Here is an 18,773-nt window from a genome sequence, read left to right as displayed (position 1 = left end):
GGGGGGGGGGATGTAGAGAAAACGCGAGCGAGTACGTGCCCCCCACCTACGAGAGGGCACGTCGGTACCCGACACGGTCGGAGGTACGTCGACGAATGGAATTCTCGTCGAGGTACGTCTGGCCCTTTTCCGAGCACTTCGCCGAGTGCGGCGTGGAGGCGAATACGTGGGAAAAGAATACGTGTCGTGGGTGACCGACAAAGCCGAGCGGATGACAAGGTGGAGAATCTTATTAGATTCTCAAGCGGATCGCGGCACTAGTAGCGATAATGACACGTCGCAAGATCGGCACGACTTGAGGAAGGAGAAAAAACATAGCGATGCGAAGCGACGAGGAGGCACAAAGCTGATTATTGAATGAAATTATTAAGTAATTGTTGGTTTGATTCTAACCTGGTACTTTGGAGCCATTTTTTGATCTACGCGCATTTTAACCCTAAGCTGTCACATTGGATCAAAATAATCTAGGCTTTGACTTTGACATAAGATATCTTTTAAGTATACTTAAAAATGGTACTATTGGCGCCGTCTAATAATTTTAGGTTTCCTGTTTAAGTTATTATTTAAAAAAAATTTTTTTAAGAATTTTTTAACATGATGCTACTTCAAATAAAATATATGACTCTCAAAGAGTTAACACCTCAAAAACTTGAAACTTTTTAATGATTTTATTCGCGACTTGATTGATGTATTTTAATATATACTCAAATGATTGTACTTTGTAACAAATTGAAATATGTCCTATTTTTTTCTTAAAGGTTCAAGTATTGGCAAGAAAATTTCACAATGTTGATTTTTTTAATTCATTTTCAGAAAAATTGTAAATTTTCATGTTAATTCACATTCTTATCACATTTCGCTTTGTATTTGCAATGAAACGAAATGCTTGAGTGAACATTTGCGATTATTTCAATAAATAATTTTATTCCACGTAATTGTATATTTATTTTTTCATTTTTATTAGCACTTTTTTTATGGAAAGTAAATAATCGAAAACAAGCCAGGTGTGCCAGATTGAAGTGTCCAAAACACATGTGCCGTGTGAGGGATTAAGAATTATTATCAAGAAAATTATTTTGCAATTATTAGTTACACGCGATCACGTGGATGACGAGCAGTCTCCTGACGCACTCTGATTAATCTAGTTACACCAGCCGAGCGTTTCAGCGCGAAAATGTCTGTTTTGGCACGTCGGGTTTCGAATTTTCGGCTGGCAAATACATCACGCCGACCGTGACGATCAAGAAATCAGATACCCCTAAAGACGTGCTTATTCGTCAATCATATTCCGGCGCGGCGAATATTATCTCGTTGCAACCTGACTATCCATTATACGCGCGTCGCAAATCCGACTACAACACGGTGAAACATGAAGCAACCTCGTTTACTCCTCATTACATCGATCATCGGTCGGACGAGACGGAGCAAAAATTAATTAGACGGATTAGGCACGTTCATACGCGCGCTCGCGCGCGTACGCACGGCTCACTGTGCGTGTACAATCATGCAATAAGTGGCACGTGTTGTCGTCGGATAGATTTGCGGGCAGCGCGTGAGGTGTCGGCTGGCTTTGGCACGTAACGCGACACGTGTAATATGTAATCGTCCCGCTGATGTATCACAGAGGACGACCGCACTAGCCACGTATAAGCATCATCCTCCGTACGGGTATTACGTTTTTGGGTAAAGTCGAGTGAGAGTGTGAAATACGAGTCGAACGACGAGGAAAGATGTATACGTTCAACGGGACCGATTACGTGGAACTTCGTCGAGACAGACGACGGATTATTTTCCGCTGCTCCGACAAAAATTTGCACTTTGTGTGTGTGTGTGTGTGTGTGTGTGTGTGTGTGTGTGTGTGTGTGAGACGAGGAATTTTGCTAATTTCACTAAACACCAATATTATAAGAAATTTGTTGATATGGGACAGCAAATAACCCTGTAGTGAGAACAAACAAATTGCTACTTTCAATTTGCTGCTTTAAGCAACACTTCTTTAGTGAAGACATACTCTCAAAATTCCTCGGAGTGAAAAGTGGCGATATTTTCACCCGAAATACTACCGTTCCAAATCGCAAGGGTGAATGTTTCACTCAAGATTAAAGAGAATTCTATGGTGCAATTTTCCATATGAGCGGATATTTCAATCGAGCGAACATGTTCCTTTGAAGATAGAATGTATATCAAATTCAATTTAATACACTAACAAGTAAACCTACCCAAAAGGTATGCTCCTATTTCTTTCTAATTTGGCACAAATGTAGAAGTACAGAAAATATTTAGGTAATATTTTTTCATTTTGGCGCACTTTGAGTTTCACGGGCAGTTCATAGCTTTTTTTATGTTCTCACTTCTATAATCAACAAGTAGAACAAAAATACATAAGAAATAAAATTGAATACAAGATATAGTTAAATAATTTTAACAAAATCGGCATAGCTGGGACACGAACTATTCTAAATTTCTTTAGCCGAGATTCCAACCGAAATGTTTTAAATCTGCGCTAAATTACTCAAAAATAGTTCGAATCTCGGCCAAACCGAGAAATTCGGCAATTTTAATTAAAATTTTAACAAAATCGACATAGCTGAGATATGAATTATTCTAAATATTTTTAGCCGAGATTCCAACCGAACTATCTCTACATTACAAATCTGTTTAAATTACAAATATGTGCTAAATTAGTGCTAAATTAGTCAAAAATGGTTTGAATCTCGGCCAAATCGAAAGAGAAATCCGATAATTTTAATTAAAATTTTAATAAAATCGGCATAGCTGAGACACAAATCATTCTAAATTTTTTTAACCGAGATTTCAACCGAAATATTTTAAATCTGTGCTAAATTAATAAAAAATAGCTTAAATCTTGGCCAAACCAAAATTCGGCAATTTTAATTAAAATTTTAACAAAATCGGCAAAGCTGAAACATGAGAACTATTCTAAATTTCTCTAGCCGAGATTTCAACCAAAATATTTTAAATCTGTGCTAAATTAGTCAAAAATGGTTCAAATCTCGGCCAAACCGAGACAGACAGAGAAAGAGAGAGAGAGAGAGAGAGAGAGAGAGAGAGAGAGAGAGAAATCCGGCAATTTTAATTAAAATTTTAACAAAATCGGCATAGCTGAGACACGAATCACTCTATATTTTTTTAGCCGAGATTCTAATCGAAATATTTCATATCTGTGCTAAATTAGTCAAAAATGGTTCGAATCTTGGTCAAACAAAGAAATTATTTATATAAACAATTTTTTTCAACTTTTTACATGTTTTGTTTAGACATTTTATTATTTATATAAATAATTTTACACATTTGACTTCATATTCATAATGAACAAAAAACGTCTATATCTTGTATTCAATTTTATTTTTTATGCATTTTTATTGCACTGGTTGATGATAGGAGTGAGAATATTAAAAAGCTATAAACTGCCCGTGAAGCTCAAAGTGGGCCAAATTAAAAAAAATATGACCTAAATATTTTACAACATATGCTTTGTTGGAACAGCGAATGATCCCGTAGTGGGAATAAATTATTTATTACTTTCAATTTGCTATTCTAAATAACTCTTTCGCAATGGAAACATAACTAATTTGATCTAAAAAGACGAAAACAGATATGATTTGTATTCCGGACGTTATGTTGACGAAGGTATGTTGTTGTTAAAACGACAAATGATGAGAAATGATTTGAAACTGTTTAATCTGTTTCTCTAATCATCAAACATGCTTTTGTTCTGATAACCGAACAATATTTCTCAGTACATGTTTCCATGAAGTTGTGTGCAGACGCAATGCGTCGCCTACATTTCGCAGCGTTCGCTACGGACAGAGTCCGTAGGAATTTAATTTGATATAATATTAATGAATTTATGGAAGCACACACACACGCGCGCTCGTATCGTTAGAATACAACGACAATATTCGTTCGCATGAAAATGCGTGTCACGGTTAATGAAAATTAAATCACAAAAATATAAATTTTGCACCGCACACTCGATGTTGTAACAAATTTGTGTCGCGCAGCAAGGAGGAGGTCGCGACATATAGATGAGTCGCGCGGCCGATTCCGTCGCGCGCGAGAAATGAAAATAGCGAATAAATTTCAATAGTTTCCTCCGAAGTATATCGCCGTTATCGTTATATTTCCTATGCGTCTGTTGGCTAACTGCGAAGTACATGTGCGCGTACTTTCTAAACGACCGTGTACGGTCTTTATTCCGCCACCGCGGCCGCCGCCGTTGCGCGACACAATATTTCCAGAGGAAAAGTGCCGAGATAAAAGTTTCGCGAAACGAACATTTTACGGGACATTTGGGCTTTTCACTTATAGTTTCGTGCGCTCATCATTTTGCAGCCGGGAAATTACGTGTCGTATACGTGAGCCGCGCCACGCAGAGTGCGACCAGCAAAAAAAAAAACAAGATAAACGGATATGCGAAAATTGAACCGGGTAATTCACCGTTTAATGCTGTAGTTGCGTATCGAGTAGATGCGGATTTTGATTTTTTTCCCTATTTTACTGCATTTTATAGACCGATCTAATATGAATATTAATTATTATACTATTTGCATTACCAATGTTGACAAGTCAGCATTGATTCATCATCGACGATTAATATTAATAACAAGCATTAATCAATATTAATATTGATACAACAAATAATGATGTAGTCTATTATAGCCGATCTGCACTACTTGCTTCGATCTGTACTACTTGTACTGTGGTGATTTTACTACTTTCTAAAAAATACGGCTGTTTTCCACAAGATTCTGTAAAATTTTGATTATTCCAATATAAGATACATTGATTGGAATCTTTTAGAATAAATAAATTATGAATATAAAATCTCAGTATTATTCTCAGAATCGTTTGAGAGATAAACTGTTTAAAAAGTAGCAATCTCAAAAAACTTTTAGGCCGTTTATCTCTCAAACAACGCGAGAAATATTAAGATTTTACATTCTTCATCTACTCGACATAAGCTTCAAATCGGTATATTATTAATTGAAATATTTAAAGTTATTGAAAAAGAGATAAAATGTCTATGAGCTGTATTCCTTCTTGGAGTGAAATTTTACTTGAAAAGTAAGGTGACAGCCGAGTTACTCGAATTCGAGTTATTTTTTACTCTTATACAGTGAATTCTTCACTCCGAATCGTTGAGTAAATATTTTCACTCAAAACTGAAGACTAAATCTGGTGTGTATTTTCTATCAACAGGAATATGGTTCACTTCACTCGACTGAGACGCTCGCACGAAGTTACAATTCATTCTAATCTTGAGTGAAACATTCACTCTGGTGGTTTCGAATAATAATATTTTCTCACTGCCTCGAGCGAAAATATTGCTACTTTTCACTCCAAGAAGTTTAGAAAGTATGTCCTTATTAAGGATGCGTTGTTTAGTACAGTAAATTGAATCTGATATGCATTTCATCATCAGAGGAACATGTTCACTCGACTGAAGCATCCGCTCATATGGAGAATTGTGCTATAGAATGTACTCTAATCTAAAATGAAACATTCATCCTTTTGAGCGGCAATATTTCGAGGGAAAATACTATCACTTTTCACTCCGAGGAATTTAGAGAGTAGTGTCACATTGAATTGATTGTGATTGGAATATGTTTATATGGTAGACACCGTATTTGACCTCTCAAGCGCACGTATCTTGAGCACGAGATCGTTTTAAGACCTCATTAGGTCAATAACATTCATTTCTGGTGAAAAATATTACAACTTATATAATAATCTGAAACAAATGGGATAAGAAAACAAAAACTGTATTAAATTTGCTGGAAAATGAATCTTTATTATATTGCAGAAAGTCGAAACCTAACAAAATGGCAGCATTTTGAAATTACAAGGCAATTTCTTTCTCTCTTTTTTTTAGTGTCTTAGGAAAAATATAACTGTTGGAAAATTTTCAAAGAATTTGGATTTATCTTTCAACAAATAAAAAGCATTTTTTAAATATTTTATCCCGTATGTTCCAGATTATTACACAGAAAATTACAATTAATATTATTAAAAATTATGATTATTACAAAATAACAAAACATTACACAGTTGTAAAATATTCAGTGTTGATCATCTTCATGCGCGCTCGTCGGATAGACCATTTCCAATGCGAACACATATTCCCTTCGGGCGCATTTCGTGTTGTATCTCGCGATCTTTCACGATAGATATTAAAGATTATTCCGGCACGATCTTAAAGGCGAGAGCTCCCGAAGCTCTCCTCAAAACCATCGTCTTCTGTATTACATGGCGCAAATACACTAAAAGGACTTTTCGGCCCCACTCGCTATAATATATACTTTCTCGTTCACCGAACTTTTCCCCCGTATTCGTTCAAGTGTTTCGCATCGTCTCTCGCTGTTAGTCTGAGAACGATCCGGAGGACTGATTGCGAGGCTTGTTAAGCAAAAAATTGTTTCGCAGTTGCCGTCGTATTTCTAACAATCTACTAATACAAATTCAGCGGCACTTTCGAGATTGCTTTCTGTCGATGATAAACTTACGGTGTGTTCAGTCGTGTCAATTTGTGCCTTTTTTTTAAATGTAAGTTACAAGTAAAACAATTGTGTTACAGAAGAAATACTGAATCAATTATTAGGCCTCTCAGGTACACAAACATAGATAAAAGACCAATAAAAGAGAACCAACACAATTATGTTATATATTTGTTTAGGAAGTTCTGATTAGATAGTCAAAAGAATAGATTAAAATAGAAATAGATAGAAATAGATTTTTATGAATTTTTTTTTAAAGAAATGAATAAAGATATTGATGTAGAGTTTCAACCGTACTGTTTATCACATTGTTTCATGTATAAAAAATTATACATTTATTTAAAAAAATTGAAAGTTTGTCTTTCAGCTTTTTGTGCCGAACGCGATATTGTCAGACGTCTAACTGGTGAACAATATTACAACTTATATAATAATCTGAAACAAATGGGATAAGAAAACAAAAACTATTAATTTTGCTGAAGGATGAATCTTTATTATACTGCAGAAAGTCAAAACCTAACAAAAAGGCGGCACTTTGAAATTACAAGTCAATTTCCTTCTCTTTTTTTTAGTGTCCTAGGAAAAATATAACTGTTGGAAAATTTTCAAAGAATTTGGATTTATCCTTCAGTAAATGAAAAGCATTTTTTAAATGTTTTTCCCCGTATGTTCCAGAATATTTCACAGAAAATTACAATCAGTATTATTAAAAATTATGATTATTGTAAAATAACAAAATATTACACAGTTGTAATGTTATCCGCCAATTAGGGGAGTCCGGCGACGCTGCGCTCAGCACAAAGAATTTGAAGAGAATTTCAATTTTTTAAACGCAATTTTTAAAAGCAATTTTTATACTTAAAACATTTTTAAAAGCAATTTTTATACTTTAAAGTAATAAATAGTATAGTTAAAACCTTATATTAATATCTTTATTCATTTCTTTTAAAAAATCATAAAAAATGGTTCACTTTTTGTTTATCTAAAACTAAGGATCCCTCCTTAAATCTTTCAAAATTAAAATTGCTCTATGTTTTCACAATATAAATCATTAAATAGATAATATAAAAAATATTGCATTTTATATAGGAAGTGAAATTATGTGAATTTATTAAAAATATTATCATAGCAAATAATTGCCTCATCTAATGAAAAAAACATATTATTTTATTATTATATTATTTTATCGTGAAAGCTAAATTTACCTGAAAAAATTGCTTTTGTCACCAGCTACCATAATGCAAGCGCGCGTTATTGTAGTCTTTTCTCTATTTTTCTCGTTTAAAAGGATTTAGGAGCAGCATTGTTCTCCATTTGTGCAAATATTTCTAAAAAGTGGAACGCAGATTGCATGAATTTTATGAAATAATTCATGCGTCTTTAATGTCTAGATTTAAAGTAACGTAAACAATTGACATGTCCAGATATCAAGCATGGTCAGTCATCAATTTGCAATTGATGTACATGTACGTCGATAAAAATCCGATAACTATCGGCCGTGAAAAATGCTGTACGTGTCATTTCGAAAATTGATCTACCATAGAACGTGGCAGTTTCGAGTTTATAATTTTAACAACGTGTTTGGAACAAAAAAATAAATCTGAAAAGAGAAACGTCCTCATGCTTACGACGAAGCTCACATGAAATGTTATACTTCTCGTAAATTGAAACACGTATTTTAATCTTGTTCGAGCCTTGTCAACGATACATAGTTAAACGGAGACAGAATTTGGAAAATAATGTATTTATAGGTTCCAGCAATACGTTATCAGATTTACCTTTGTGCAGCTGCCGTAGAGAAAAAAATAGCTAATATTTTTAATAACATGTAACGCGGCGGATCTGTGACACGGAGCGTATAAACAAGCGAGCTCTATATTAAAAAAAAAAAAATAAAAATAAACGGGCGTTTCGTTCAAACACGGTTACAGATAAATCTCATGATATATACTGATCCACATCCGAGTGTCCCGCGTGTGATCAGATGGGAAAAGAAAAACGAAAGAAGAAAAAAATAAAACAGTAGAAAAAATGCAGATTGGAGCAGTCTGCTGCTCAACATTCCCGTGCCGCGCCCGAAACTTTTACGCTATCGCGCTAAAACGAACCGGTTACCAAGCCGTATTTCTTGCGCCTGAATTGTAGTCTTTTTCAGCCGGCAAAACTGTGACACACCTTTGTTCAGGAGAGTGATTTAACGCCGGCGGCGCCCTCGAAAAAGCCGCCTGGATTTACCGTGTGTGTGTATGCGGTAAACAATGAGATGACTGTGGTTTGCGCGGGAGGAGGGAGCGAGGGCGGCGCAGCGCCTCGTACTGCAGGAGCTATCGCGGGTCTCGAGAATGTAAAATGCGGCTACGTTACTGTTTCCAAGCAAAAATTACTTGAGCCTTGTTACCGCAACAGGTTGTCGTCATTGCTCTATGCGACGGCGCGCGTATAGAGAGACGCACGGCGTCGCGGGGTTTTGCGTTACCTGCTCTGCTAAGTGTATAGCGTAACAAATACGATGGCATCCTTAGCACCGCTTGTCTTCCCGCATAATTCTCGACTCAGTATCTGCAGCCTCCTTCTGTGTAATTCCAGACAAGGCTGAAATATCTAAGTACGAGGCACGCGCGTTACGCATAAAAAGCTTCAAAATCTACCTTCATCTCATTCTCTGAATTTCTCGGAGTGAGTTTGAGGGAATGAAAATTCACGGTGAAAATACCGCCAATCCGAATGAAGTGACATCTTACTTTCCGCAAAAGAGAATGTTTCACTCCAATTAAAGTGCATTCTTATTCTATACAAGTAAACGCTGCACTCGATTGAAGTGAATGCTTCACTCTTATCGATTGAAACATTCTCTAACACGTAAAATAAATATGCTTTTCTGCTGAATTGCTCTTTGAGACAAATCTTTGATGGTATCTTGGTTATGTGCCGAGTCTTTTAGTCGGATTATATTTGAAAAATACGGTTATTACTTAACCAGGATTGAATTCAGGACTCTTGATCTTGAGTCAACTATATTCGGTACTGATTAAATTTCTTGGAGTAAATTCTCAATCTGAACGAGTAGAAGTTTTTATTCCAAGCAATAGTGAAAATATTGTCACTCCGAATGGAATGACACCTCACTTTTAGCAAGAATGAATGTATCACTCCGACTAAAGTATATTCTTATTCTGTACGAATGAACGTTGCTCGATTGAAGCAAATGCTTCACTCATCCTTTGAGAACATTCTCTAATACATAAAATAAGTATTCTTTTTTATTGCATTGCTCCATAAGGCATTGTCTATGATTTTGAATGAAATCTTTTCGATTATGTGCCATTTTTTTATCTTTTATTCCGATTGTATTTAAAAAAATACGTTTATCACATAAAACCTTTATTACTTAAAATGTTTACCATTTTAAATACGTTTATCACTTAATCGAAATCATTGGAACTCTTGATTTTGAGTCAACTACATTTCTCCTTAAATTTCACGATACAGAGTGAAGAATTCACTCTGTAATGCAAAGTAAAATAATTCACTCTATGATACAGAGTGAAATAATTCACTCGATAAGAATGAGAAGTCACTCCAATTCAAGTTATTCAACTGTCACTCGATTTTTTAGCAAAATTTCATTCCAAAAATTTAGGAAGCAAGGGTCCAAACTGCCAAATTTCGAAACAAATTCAGAAACTAACGAATTATTGTTATCTTGTCTGAAATCAAATTTTTACACTTTGCTTTAATTTAAGCCGTGAATTCTTAATCGCAAGATTAATCGCTCAGAGATTCGCATTAAAATTCGAACTAAAACGCGTTCAACTCGCGGCATACATTAAATTTACGATGTGTCATCGCACATGCAATAACATAGCTGCATATGCATAGCATAAAATCGTGTGGACCAATGAGCATCGAATATTACGTCGCCATGTTGATGCTCAGTGCTTAATATTCGATGCTCATTGTTCCATATGATTTTATGCTATGCATATGCAGTTATGTTACATCATATATGACAACCCTGAAGCCTTTACATGTAACTATTATGTTATTTCTCACGTGAGAAACGATCCAAATTCTTGAAAAGATCTGATCCAACTGAAATCGTACTAATACAGTCTGGAACGTCGATTTCATTTGAATTCATCCCAGCACGATTACGTTTTCACTCGCTATAAATATCCCGGCCCGTGCGCAGCTCTCAAAATCAGCCAGAGAGTTCGTTGGATCACGTCTGAGAGAAATTCTCGCGAGTTTCTCGTCAATCCGTCGCGCATGTCGCGCTGGGGAATCTCATCGATATAGGCGGTTCTTATGCAAGCGACGAACTCTGAACTAATGCTCGATGTCCGCATAGAAAGGGATCGGATGTCTCAAAGAAAAACGATCTCCTCGAGGAGGAAGTTCGATCTCGCGTCTGCTCGCGCACGTTCGCGTATGCATTCGCGCGGATATATGTTGTGTATGTGTGTGTGTGTGTTTACGTACATAGATAAGAGTACTTACAGGGACGGCATTTGTAGGCAACCTCGATGTATTTCCGTAGCCCAGGGCAAGGGTCGCCCTGGAAGGTATTCGGGCTGGTGTTGAACTTGCACTGCCGCTTCTTCTGACAGACCTCGACCACCGTCTGCAACAGTGAGTGCTAACACGTCATTCAGAAGATCCGCTCACTTTACGATGATGGTCAATTGTAATTGAAAAAAAAAATAAATAAAGTGAAAACTGATTATTCAATCGACTATTGTACATTGCGGAAATGAGGCTTTTCGCATTTGCGGAGTGTCGAACTGTTACGTCCGTGAACTGTAAGGTAAAAGTATCAATGTCTGGATATGTACTTAAGGAGTTACAGAATCCTGACAGGAGTACAAATTTCGGGAGTTGTAAAAAGTTGTAAATTAAAAAGAACATGAAGTTTCTGTGTCTATTAAGAATATTTTAGTATAAAAAATTATATTTTATGGTAAATGGTAACATCATTCCGATTTTATTCTGCAAGAGAATCATGTTTCAATTGTAAAATCATTCTGGCCACAACAAAAGTGATTTGAAATCAAGTATCAATACATTTTTGTATTCATTAGAGTTGTAGTTACGGTTCACAGAGCGAATTAAAAAAAAAAATAACATTGCGCATAATGAGAGTTATAAAAAATCAAATTTAATATTTCGACTAAAAAACTCAAGCTTGTAAAGTAAATAATGAAAAACAGTTTTTGAAATTTGCGAAAAGCTTCTGTAAACTGATAGAGACAATCGTGATAAATATTTATGTCAAGCATTAAATTAATTAAATAAATCGTTCTCGAGTTATCGTAAATACAGTTTAAAAAATGTTATTTCGAGAATAACGCGTTTAAAGTTTTATAATGAATTTTCCTTCAACTTATTTATACTAAAATATTGTTAAATATACTTAATAGATATACATAACAAAAATATTCATACTCCTATTATATAATTTACATACATAATTTACAACTTCTCACTTCTTAAACTAGCTTCGTTATTCCAAGTAATGGGGAAAGAGCTCACAAATTATTCAAATTAAAAATAAATAACTTACATAAAACTTTCTTATATATTAGATTGTAAAAAGTGTAAAGACAGAAAACAAATTATCTTTATTTTACATCTTTATTTTAATTTGATATATTGGAGTAAAAAATTATCTCTAGGTTTGCTTTTTTGTTATATGAAAGTTATATGAAAATTATTTAACAATGTTTAAATATCATATTTCCATGTTTTTACATTTTTCTTTTTTGTTCTCATATTTTTAATGTGCAAACCGAAAATCTTTATTCTACTAGTTTATACGTGTTCAAAATTCAAAATTAAAAATTGAGTGGAAAATGATACCAGTGTGCTAGATCAGAGTTAAGGACCAAAGCAACGATAATGTCCAAACATTGGTACTTTTATTTTAAATGAAACGCGAAAAAGAATCTTTCGAATCCCTTTCTACATACATAAAAAGTCCATGTCTACGTTTCGAATCGCACAACGCGCGTTGTGAAACGTTTGTTGAAAAATATATTCAATAAGAAAATGTAAAAGAATATCCAGTAAGAAGAATGGACGTTTCAAGAATTTAATTTTCCATGATTACGCGAATGCCCTGGAAATATAGTACACAGGTTAATTATACAAACGACTGAAGAATAAGAGGACATAAATCCGCAACGGCAGAGATTAATATAATAACGGAGAGTCAAGCAGAAATGCACCAGCAAAACAATTCAGCTCAATGGCGCTTTGAAGTCGAGGCTCAAAATTACGGCGGCCTTTGCCGCGGTTATTGCAATTGAAGGATATACACGTCCTGCTGAAAAAAGGGTGGTCACAGCGACCACGGTGGGCAAACGACGACAACTTCAACCGAACCGCGCTTTTGCGCGCAAAATAAAGACTTAATTTCGCGGTTTCGACCCTTTCCACCGGCGAGTTCGAGTTCAAATGAAATTATTTCTGCTCTTTTCCTTTTCCTCTCTCTTTCTTCTTGACAGAAAGCTTGCGGATAAAGACAGAACTAATATCGTCCGGAGGTTAATTTCCGTACGCAATTCGAGAGGACCGTCAATATTTGCAGCGCGAGAACAAATCGATGAGGTGAATGGCGGTTCTCCAACGGAAATACGAATGAGAAGATATAAATCCTTTTTTTCCCAACTCTCGCTGTTAGCATCATGTTGCAGGTTATATGTTACGAGCGAATAGTGAGTGCCGGAACGGCGAAGACGACAAAGAGTCACGATACGCTTTGGTAAAAAGCACAATAAAAACCAACTTGTTCCACTGGTGTTCCAACTTCCGTGGCAAGGTATTTTTGACGTTGCCGGAGGAAACGCGACAGTTCGATGCCGCGACAAGCGAGGCGGAAGAAGCGAGATCGCAAACGGACGCGCAAGGTAAACGGAGTATCGAGTTTTATATTAAAAAAAAGGAAAAAAAGAAAAAATCTCTCGCTCACTTCGATATAGCGCGGAGCATGTATAGAGTTGTTTACAGCTGTTACAGCGACATCCTGCAGGAACGTTCGAGTTTCGCGTTCCTCGGAAGTCATTGGCTATCTGACACTGCCGTCGGTGATATCCACACATTGTCGGGGATTCCTAGGATTCCATTTTCAATCGGCTAATTGTGTGCAAGGGCTCGCGTTACACGACACCGTTCGAGCTTGATTACACTAAGCGCAATTTAACCGTGTCACGCGAGTGCATTTTAATGAGGTAAGCAGTAATTTTAATTGCGACAACACGCAATTACACCGGCCACAGATGTAATGAGAAAAGAAGAGGTCAAAGTGTCACCGACATAACGACTGTTCACTTAGCCTATTGTGAACAATACGCACAGTTTTGCATAGTTGTATTACTTGTGAAATTATGCCCAAAAAAAGGACATTCTTGCTTGGAAAATGTCTTTATTTTTACACGTTAACGCTCAAATGAGACCATATAGCGTTAAACAAAAGTAAGTTACTTGTGAGAATACATTTTATATGATTCAACGAAGAAAAATTTATTACTCAAAAATTCTTATTTTTTCACAGAAATCTTTTTATTCTTATTATTATTTTCATAGAAATTCTTATTATTCAAAAATAATAATTATTTTAATAAAAAGCACAGAAAAATATTGGATTGAAAATATGTTTTCAAATATGTGTTAAAAACCCAAATTCCTCTATCTACTTAAAATTAATATATTCAAATTAACAATCATTGTTTCATATATAAGCAATAATACATAATTTTGTTCGAAGAATTTTAAAGTTTTTAATTTCAATAGTGTTATACTTTTATTTGGATATCATAATAATTTTATAAGAAATATAATATGATTATTTTAAAGATATTTTCTTCCGACATTTAAGAACATCATATTCTCAATCCAACATTTTGTGTTTTCCATTAATGAAAATTATTTTTGAACAATAACAACACAAGTTTCACTTTGTTAATTCATATAAAATATATTTTTGCAAATCTATCTTCATTTAACGCTACGTAACCTCATCTGAAGATTGATATGTCAAAAATAAAGATATTGTCAAAACAAGAATTTTCGTTTTCTTTGTAAAAGCACACAAATATCAGCAATGAAATTGATATACTGTATTATTGTTTTCAAAATAAATATTCATTGATTAACACTCTGAACTAATGATGCTTTTAAAGTACTTAAAACAGTTGTATTCCTAGGTACGGTATTTTCAGTGACGCGTATATTAATGGGACCACTCATATCCTCTAAATTTCTCGGAGTGTGATTTGATTTCACTCGAACAGTAGAGTGATTACTGAGTGTCACGAATTCGAGTGATTTTTCGCACATACTGAGCGAATTCTATACTCCGAGCCATCGAGTAAATATATTAATTCGAAATTGAAGAGTGAATTTGATGTACTTCATCATTGTAGTAACATATTTACTCGAATTGATTGAAACATTCACTTTTGCGACTTCAAGCGGCAGTATTTTCATTATTAGTTCGAGTGAAAATGTTACCACTTTTCCCTCATTTTGAATAAAATTCCACTCCAACAACTTTATTATTTATTAAATAAAATTACATTTCTATACATCCATTTTCAATAAATATTACTGTTAATTTGAAATAAATTGAAATAAATGTACATCTTAATGTAAATATGAGAAAAATATAATCTTTCATTTTTCTGATGAGTATTTTATTTATGCATTAACTCATCTAATAGAGATACACAGATACACATATCAAAAGTTTTTAAATCTGTGTATATATATTTTTCGAGTATGACTATAAAAATCATAAACTTTCTAAAAAGTTCTATATACTGATTTAAAAAAGTATAATTATTTGGATGATTGAAAATAAGGATGATTGAAATATATTTCTGAGGTGACAAAAATTCAAGAAAAAGATGATTTCTTACAAAAATTAATCTTTATTATAGGAAAATTGGCGGAAATAATTACAAAATGTCATGACAAAATAAAGTAAAATTACTTCGTCGTTTAAGCCTAGCACAACTCAGAACAAAAAGATCTCGGTTGGAACAAGAAAGGAAGCATGTGTTTACTCTTGACGTCGAGTACTGTCAAATCGATTTTTTTACGAATTTTCGGAGAACGAATGATCTTATGAGTCTCATACTCTAGAACTATAATTCTTAAGCCTAGAACAACTCAGAACAAAAAGATCTCGGTTGGAACAAGAAAGATAGTATAAGTTTACTCTTGGTCCGATAGACTGTTTGTCAAAAAACTTTTTTTTAATTTTTCGGGCTTATAATTAAACTTATTGATTTGTGCTTTTGGAACAATGTTTGGAACAACTAGAACAATCTATATCGGTATCGGAATGCTTTATTTTCAAAAAATGGGGTGCCAGGTCAAAAACATTTTTTTCATTTTTTGGACTTATAATTCAACTTACGGATTTGTCCTTTTGGAACAATGTTTGGAACAACTAGAACAATCTATTGCGGTATCAGAATGTTCGATTTTCGAAAAGTGGGGTGCCAGTTCAAAAAACCATTTTTTTTTGTTTTATTCGAAAACCGTTTCGAATGAAGCAATATCACGTTGGAACAATGTGGTACAAAGTCAGAACAATCTGGAACAACTTTCAAAATTATAAATTTCAAAAAGTGGAATGCCAACTTCATACACTCACATAGAGCGGGATCTTTTCGTGACGAACAGCCTTCACTGACATATCGCGATCGACATCGCTCCGCGTTCTACGCATCTTTTATCTATTGAAAGTAAGTCGGGCGCGGAAATAAGTATCGGAAGTGCCGAAATAGCGATGTATGATCATCGGAATGTATCGGGAATACGTTATTAGCAATTCCTTTGATTTTCGATACACACAGCCGGTGCTTGTCGTGTCTATTGCACTCCTCATTAACATCGACTCGCTTAAGAGGATACTGAAGCTGAAAACTTTACCGACAGAACACTGACATTTTTCTACAAAGTTTACGTCGTATTGGTATTATTGGTCGTATTACATAGAATTACAAATGTTTTTACAATGAAAGAACGTGCAAAAATAAATAGGATATTGCTCGATATGTGATGAAAACATTTTTAGCGTAAAATCTCAAGCTATCAACGTAATATTTGCCTAATTCAAATGTTTCGCAGCTTATACATACCGAAAGTGTGGGTGTTCTAAACAGAAAAATTTTGAAGAACATTGCTCTACATTGTTCGCATCTACATTTGGAAGCTTAAGAATATCGAAGAAGTTTGCCAAAAGATTTCTACATATATATGGTTTCCGTGAAATATGGTAAAACAAAGCAACACACATTCATGTAAGTTTTGCATATACAAGAAATACGAAAAGAATAGCGTGATTATGTTAGTGACGATCGTCTCTGCATTATCGACATTGTTCGAGTTCATCATCAACTCCAGCATCCTTTTAACGTGGTCGTAGTTATGGAAAAATAATCCAACTCGCACAGTTTCGAAAAAAATGCAGATAGGAATTTGATACATAATTTAATACAGATAGCATTGAGATTCTTCTCAATTATTCAAGAAATCGAGCACAGCCAGTTTTCTCCTCTTCAGAAATATTCATTGACAAGCTTAAAAATGGGTAAAAAATCCAATTAGTAGGAAACAAAAATCATTTCCTAATTAAGTTCATGTGCCCATAAAAGTCGGATATTTTGTTTTATGTAAAAAAGCTACTCATTACATTATATATACATATAAATGTAAAAATTATTGAAAATAATTTTGGATTATTCTTGCATAACAATCGCCGCATCATAAAAGCTTCTTGAAATTTCACGTGTAATTTAGATAATATTATCTGTAACAACACACTAGTTTCAAGAAACATGTATCAACAGTGTCAAATCTAGTTGCAAACATCTCTCAGCTTTCGTATGATCAATCTTTCTCTAATTGCACGAGCAGTGTTAGTTAACACTGCACTATGTATACGTGCTGCAAGTTTCATGAAATTCTCGCGAAACTCGTTTCATGATACAACCACCTTAATCTTAATTTCGCGAATCCCCGACCGAGTCCGATAATACTTCGCCTCTTCGCGCTTCAGTGAATTTACAACAAAGCGGCGATAAAATCACAGCAGGATACTTCGGAATCTACCAGTGGGATTTACATTAACGCGAAAACATTTCCGTTTCGGATCGCCAGCTTTTGTTGGCGATTACGTCGGATCCGCTCACCTTGTATCCCGTGTAGGATAATTGAAAATCGATAGACACAATCACGGGGCGGGCGGAAAAAAAAATATTCGCCGCCCGTCCCGCAATATCCCGCTTTGAGATGAGGCAAGGCCTCGTCGTCTGTCGTGGGGAGTGTGTGGAAATTACATTTCCGGGTTTCAAGCTGCTATCCCCAACACGTCTGCATTCAGATTCCCGCATGCCGCCTGATCGCATGTGCGCGCGCGTGTGTATGCGCGCTCGCGCGTTGTCTCCGCATACACACGATATCCATCTAATTATCGGCTTTCGGAGTTTCCGTCTTGGGCCATTCTCCCGTATTTCACGTGCACGCCAGCGAGAAACTCCCCGCGGGAGAAATCGATTTTCCGCGTGCGCGTCGATAACATTCTGACCGTTTTCGCTGTCGTCCGTCACTGTATAAACGTTTACCGTTCCGTCGCGCAACTTTGCCCCAGGGGTCTAGACGTGTAATTCCCTTAAACCGCTACGTTTCTCTCGTTGTAATGCACCGACACCGCAAGCTAACGGCTAATCACGGCGCGAGTGCCGAACGAATCGTCCGTGCAAATCTACTTGAAAACGGACGCCATTTGCCGTGAGAAGCGACCTTATTATCAATGCGCGAAATACACACACATATATAAAGAGAGAGAGAGAGAGAGAGAGAGAGAGAGAGAGAGAGAGAGAGAGAGAAATCCTGCTTCGAAATACTTCAGTAAAACAAGAAAGAAAAAAAAACGAATAAGGAAGAAAACCAGCTTGTTACTCGCGTGCCAATTATTTATACGACGCGCGATAAAATTGGGATCTTTGCTCCATACACGCGTAAAAATACACCGCACTAAAAATACAATACGAAACGCCACAAAACCGGTGCAGCAAGTCCGTGGACGATAAAATCGAACTATAAACCGAGGGATCAACATATCACGTCTCGCTTTTTAGAATAGTTACCCGCCCTTTCTGTGTGTGTGTGTATGCGTGTGTGAGAGAGAGGAGAGAGAGAGAGAGAGAGAGAGAGAGAGAGAGAGAGAGAGAGAGAGAGAGAGAG

General features: G+C 35.5%; 2 protein-coding genes across 6 annotated transcripts in view; one reads left to right on the top strand and one right to left on the bottom strand.

Moving 5' to 3' along the window:
- The window catches only part of LOC116852673 (protein eva-1), a 341,153-nt gene that overhangs the window by 116,839 nt on the left and 205,541 nt on the right, over positions 1 to 18,773 (bottom strand). For 4 of the 5 annotated variants that reach the window (XM_032833244.1, XM_032833248.1, XM_032833245.1 and 1 more), the window contains exon 3: positions 11,019 to 11,157. In XM_032833244.1, coding sequence (XP_032689135.1) covers positions 11,019 to 11,157 — 139 coding nt within the window. The remainder of the gene's footprint in view (positions 1 to 11,018; positions 11,158 to 18,773) is intronic. The other variant, XM_032833246.1, reaches the window with a different exon arrangement.
- LOC116852674 lies at positions 12,282 to 13,834 on the top strand. The gene is made up of 2 exons (XM_032833249.1): positions 12,282 to 13,426; positions 13,527 to 13,834. Exons 1-2 carry the CDS (start codon positions 13,219 to 13,221, stop codon positions 13,697 to 13,699), a joined length of 381 nt encoding a protein of 126 aa, XP_032689140.1. The 5' UTR covers positions 12,282 to 13,218; the 3' UTR covers positions 13,700 to 13,834.

Source organism: Odontomachus brunneus, unplaced genomic scaffold (assembly GCF_010583005.1).
Source record: "Odontomachus brunneus isolate Ranch 3 - 2012 unplaced genomic scaffold, Obru_v1 Obru_scaffold_247, whole genome shotgun sequence".
NCBI classification, from domain to species: domain Eukaryota; kingdom Metazoa; phylum Arthropoda; class Insecta; order Hymenoptera; family Formicidae; genus Odontomachus; species Odontomachus brunneus.
This window is presented reverse-complemented; position numbering and strand designations above follow the sequence as displayed.

Bases quoted from the DNA above. Each gene is read 5' to 3' on its own strand.
- LOC116852674 (XM_032833249.1), top strand. From the start codon at position 13,219: ATGTTACGAGCGAATAGTGAGTGCCGGAACGGCGAAGACGACAAAGAG. The intron at 13,427-13,526 runs GTAAACGGAGTA...AGTTGTTTACAG, and splicing joins ATCGCAAACGGACGCGCAAG to CTGTTACAGCGACATCCTGC.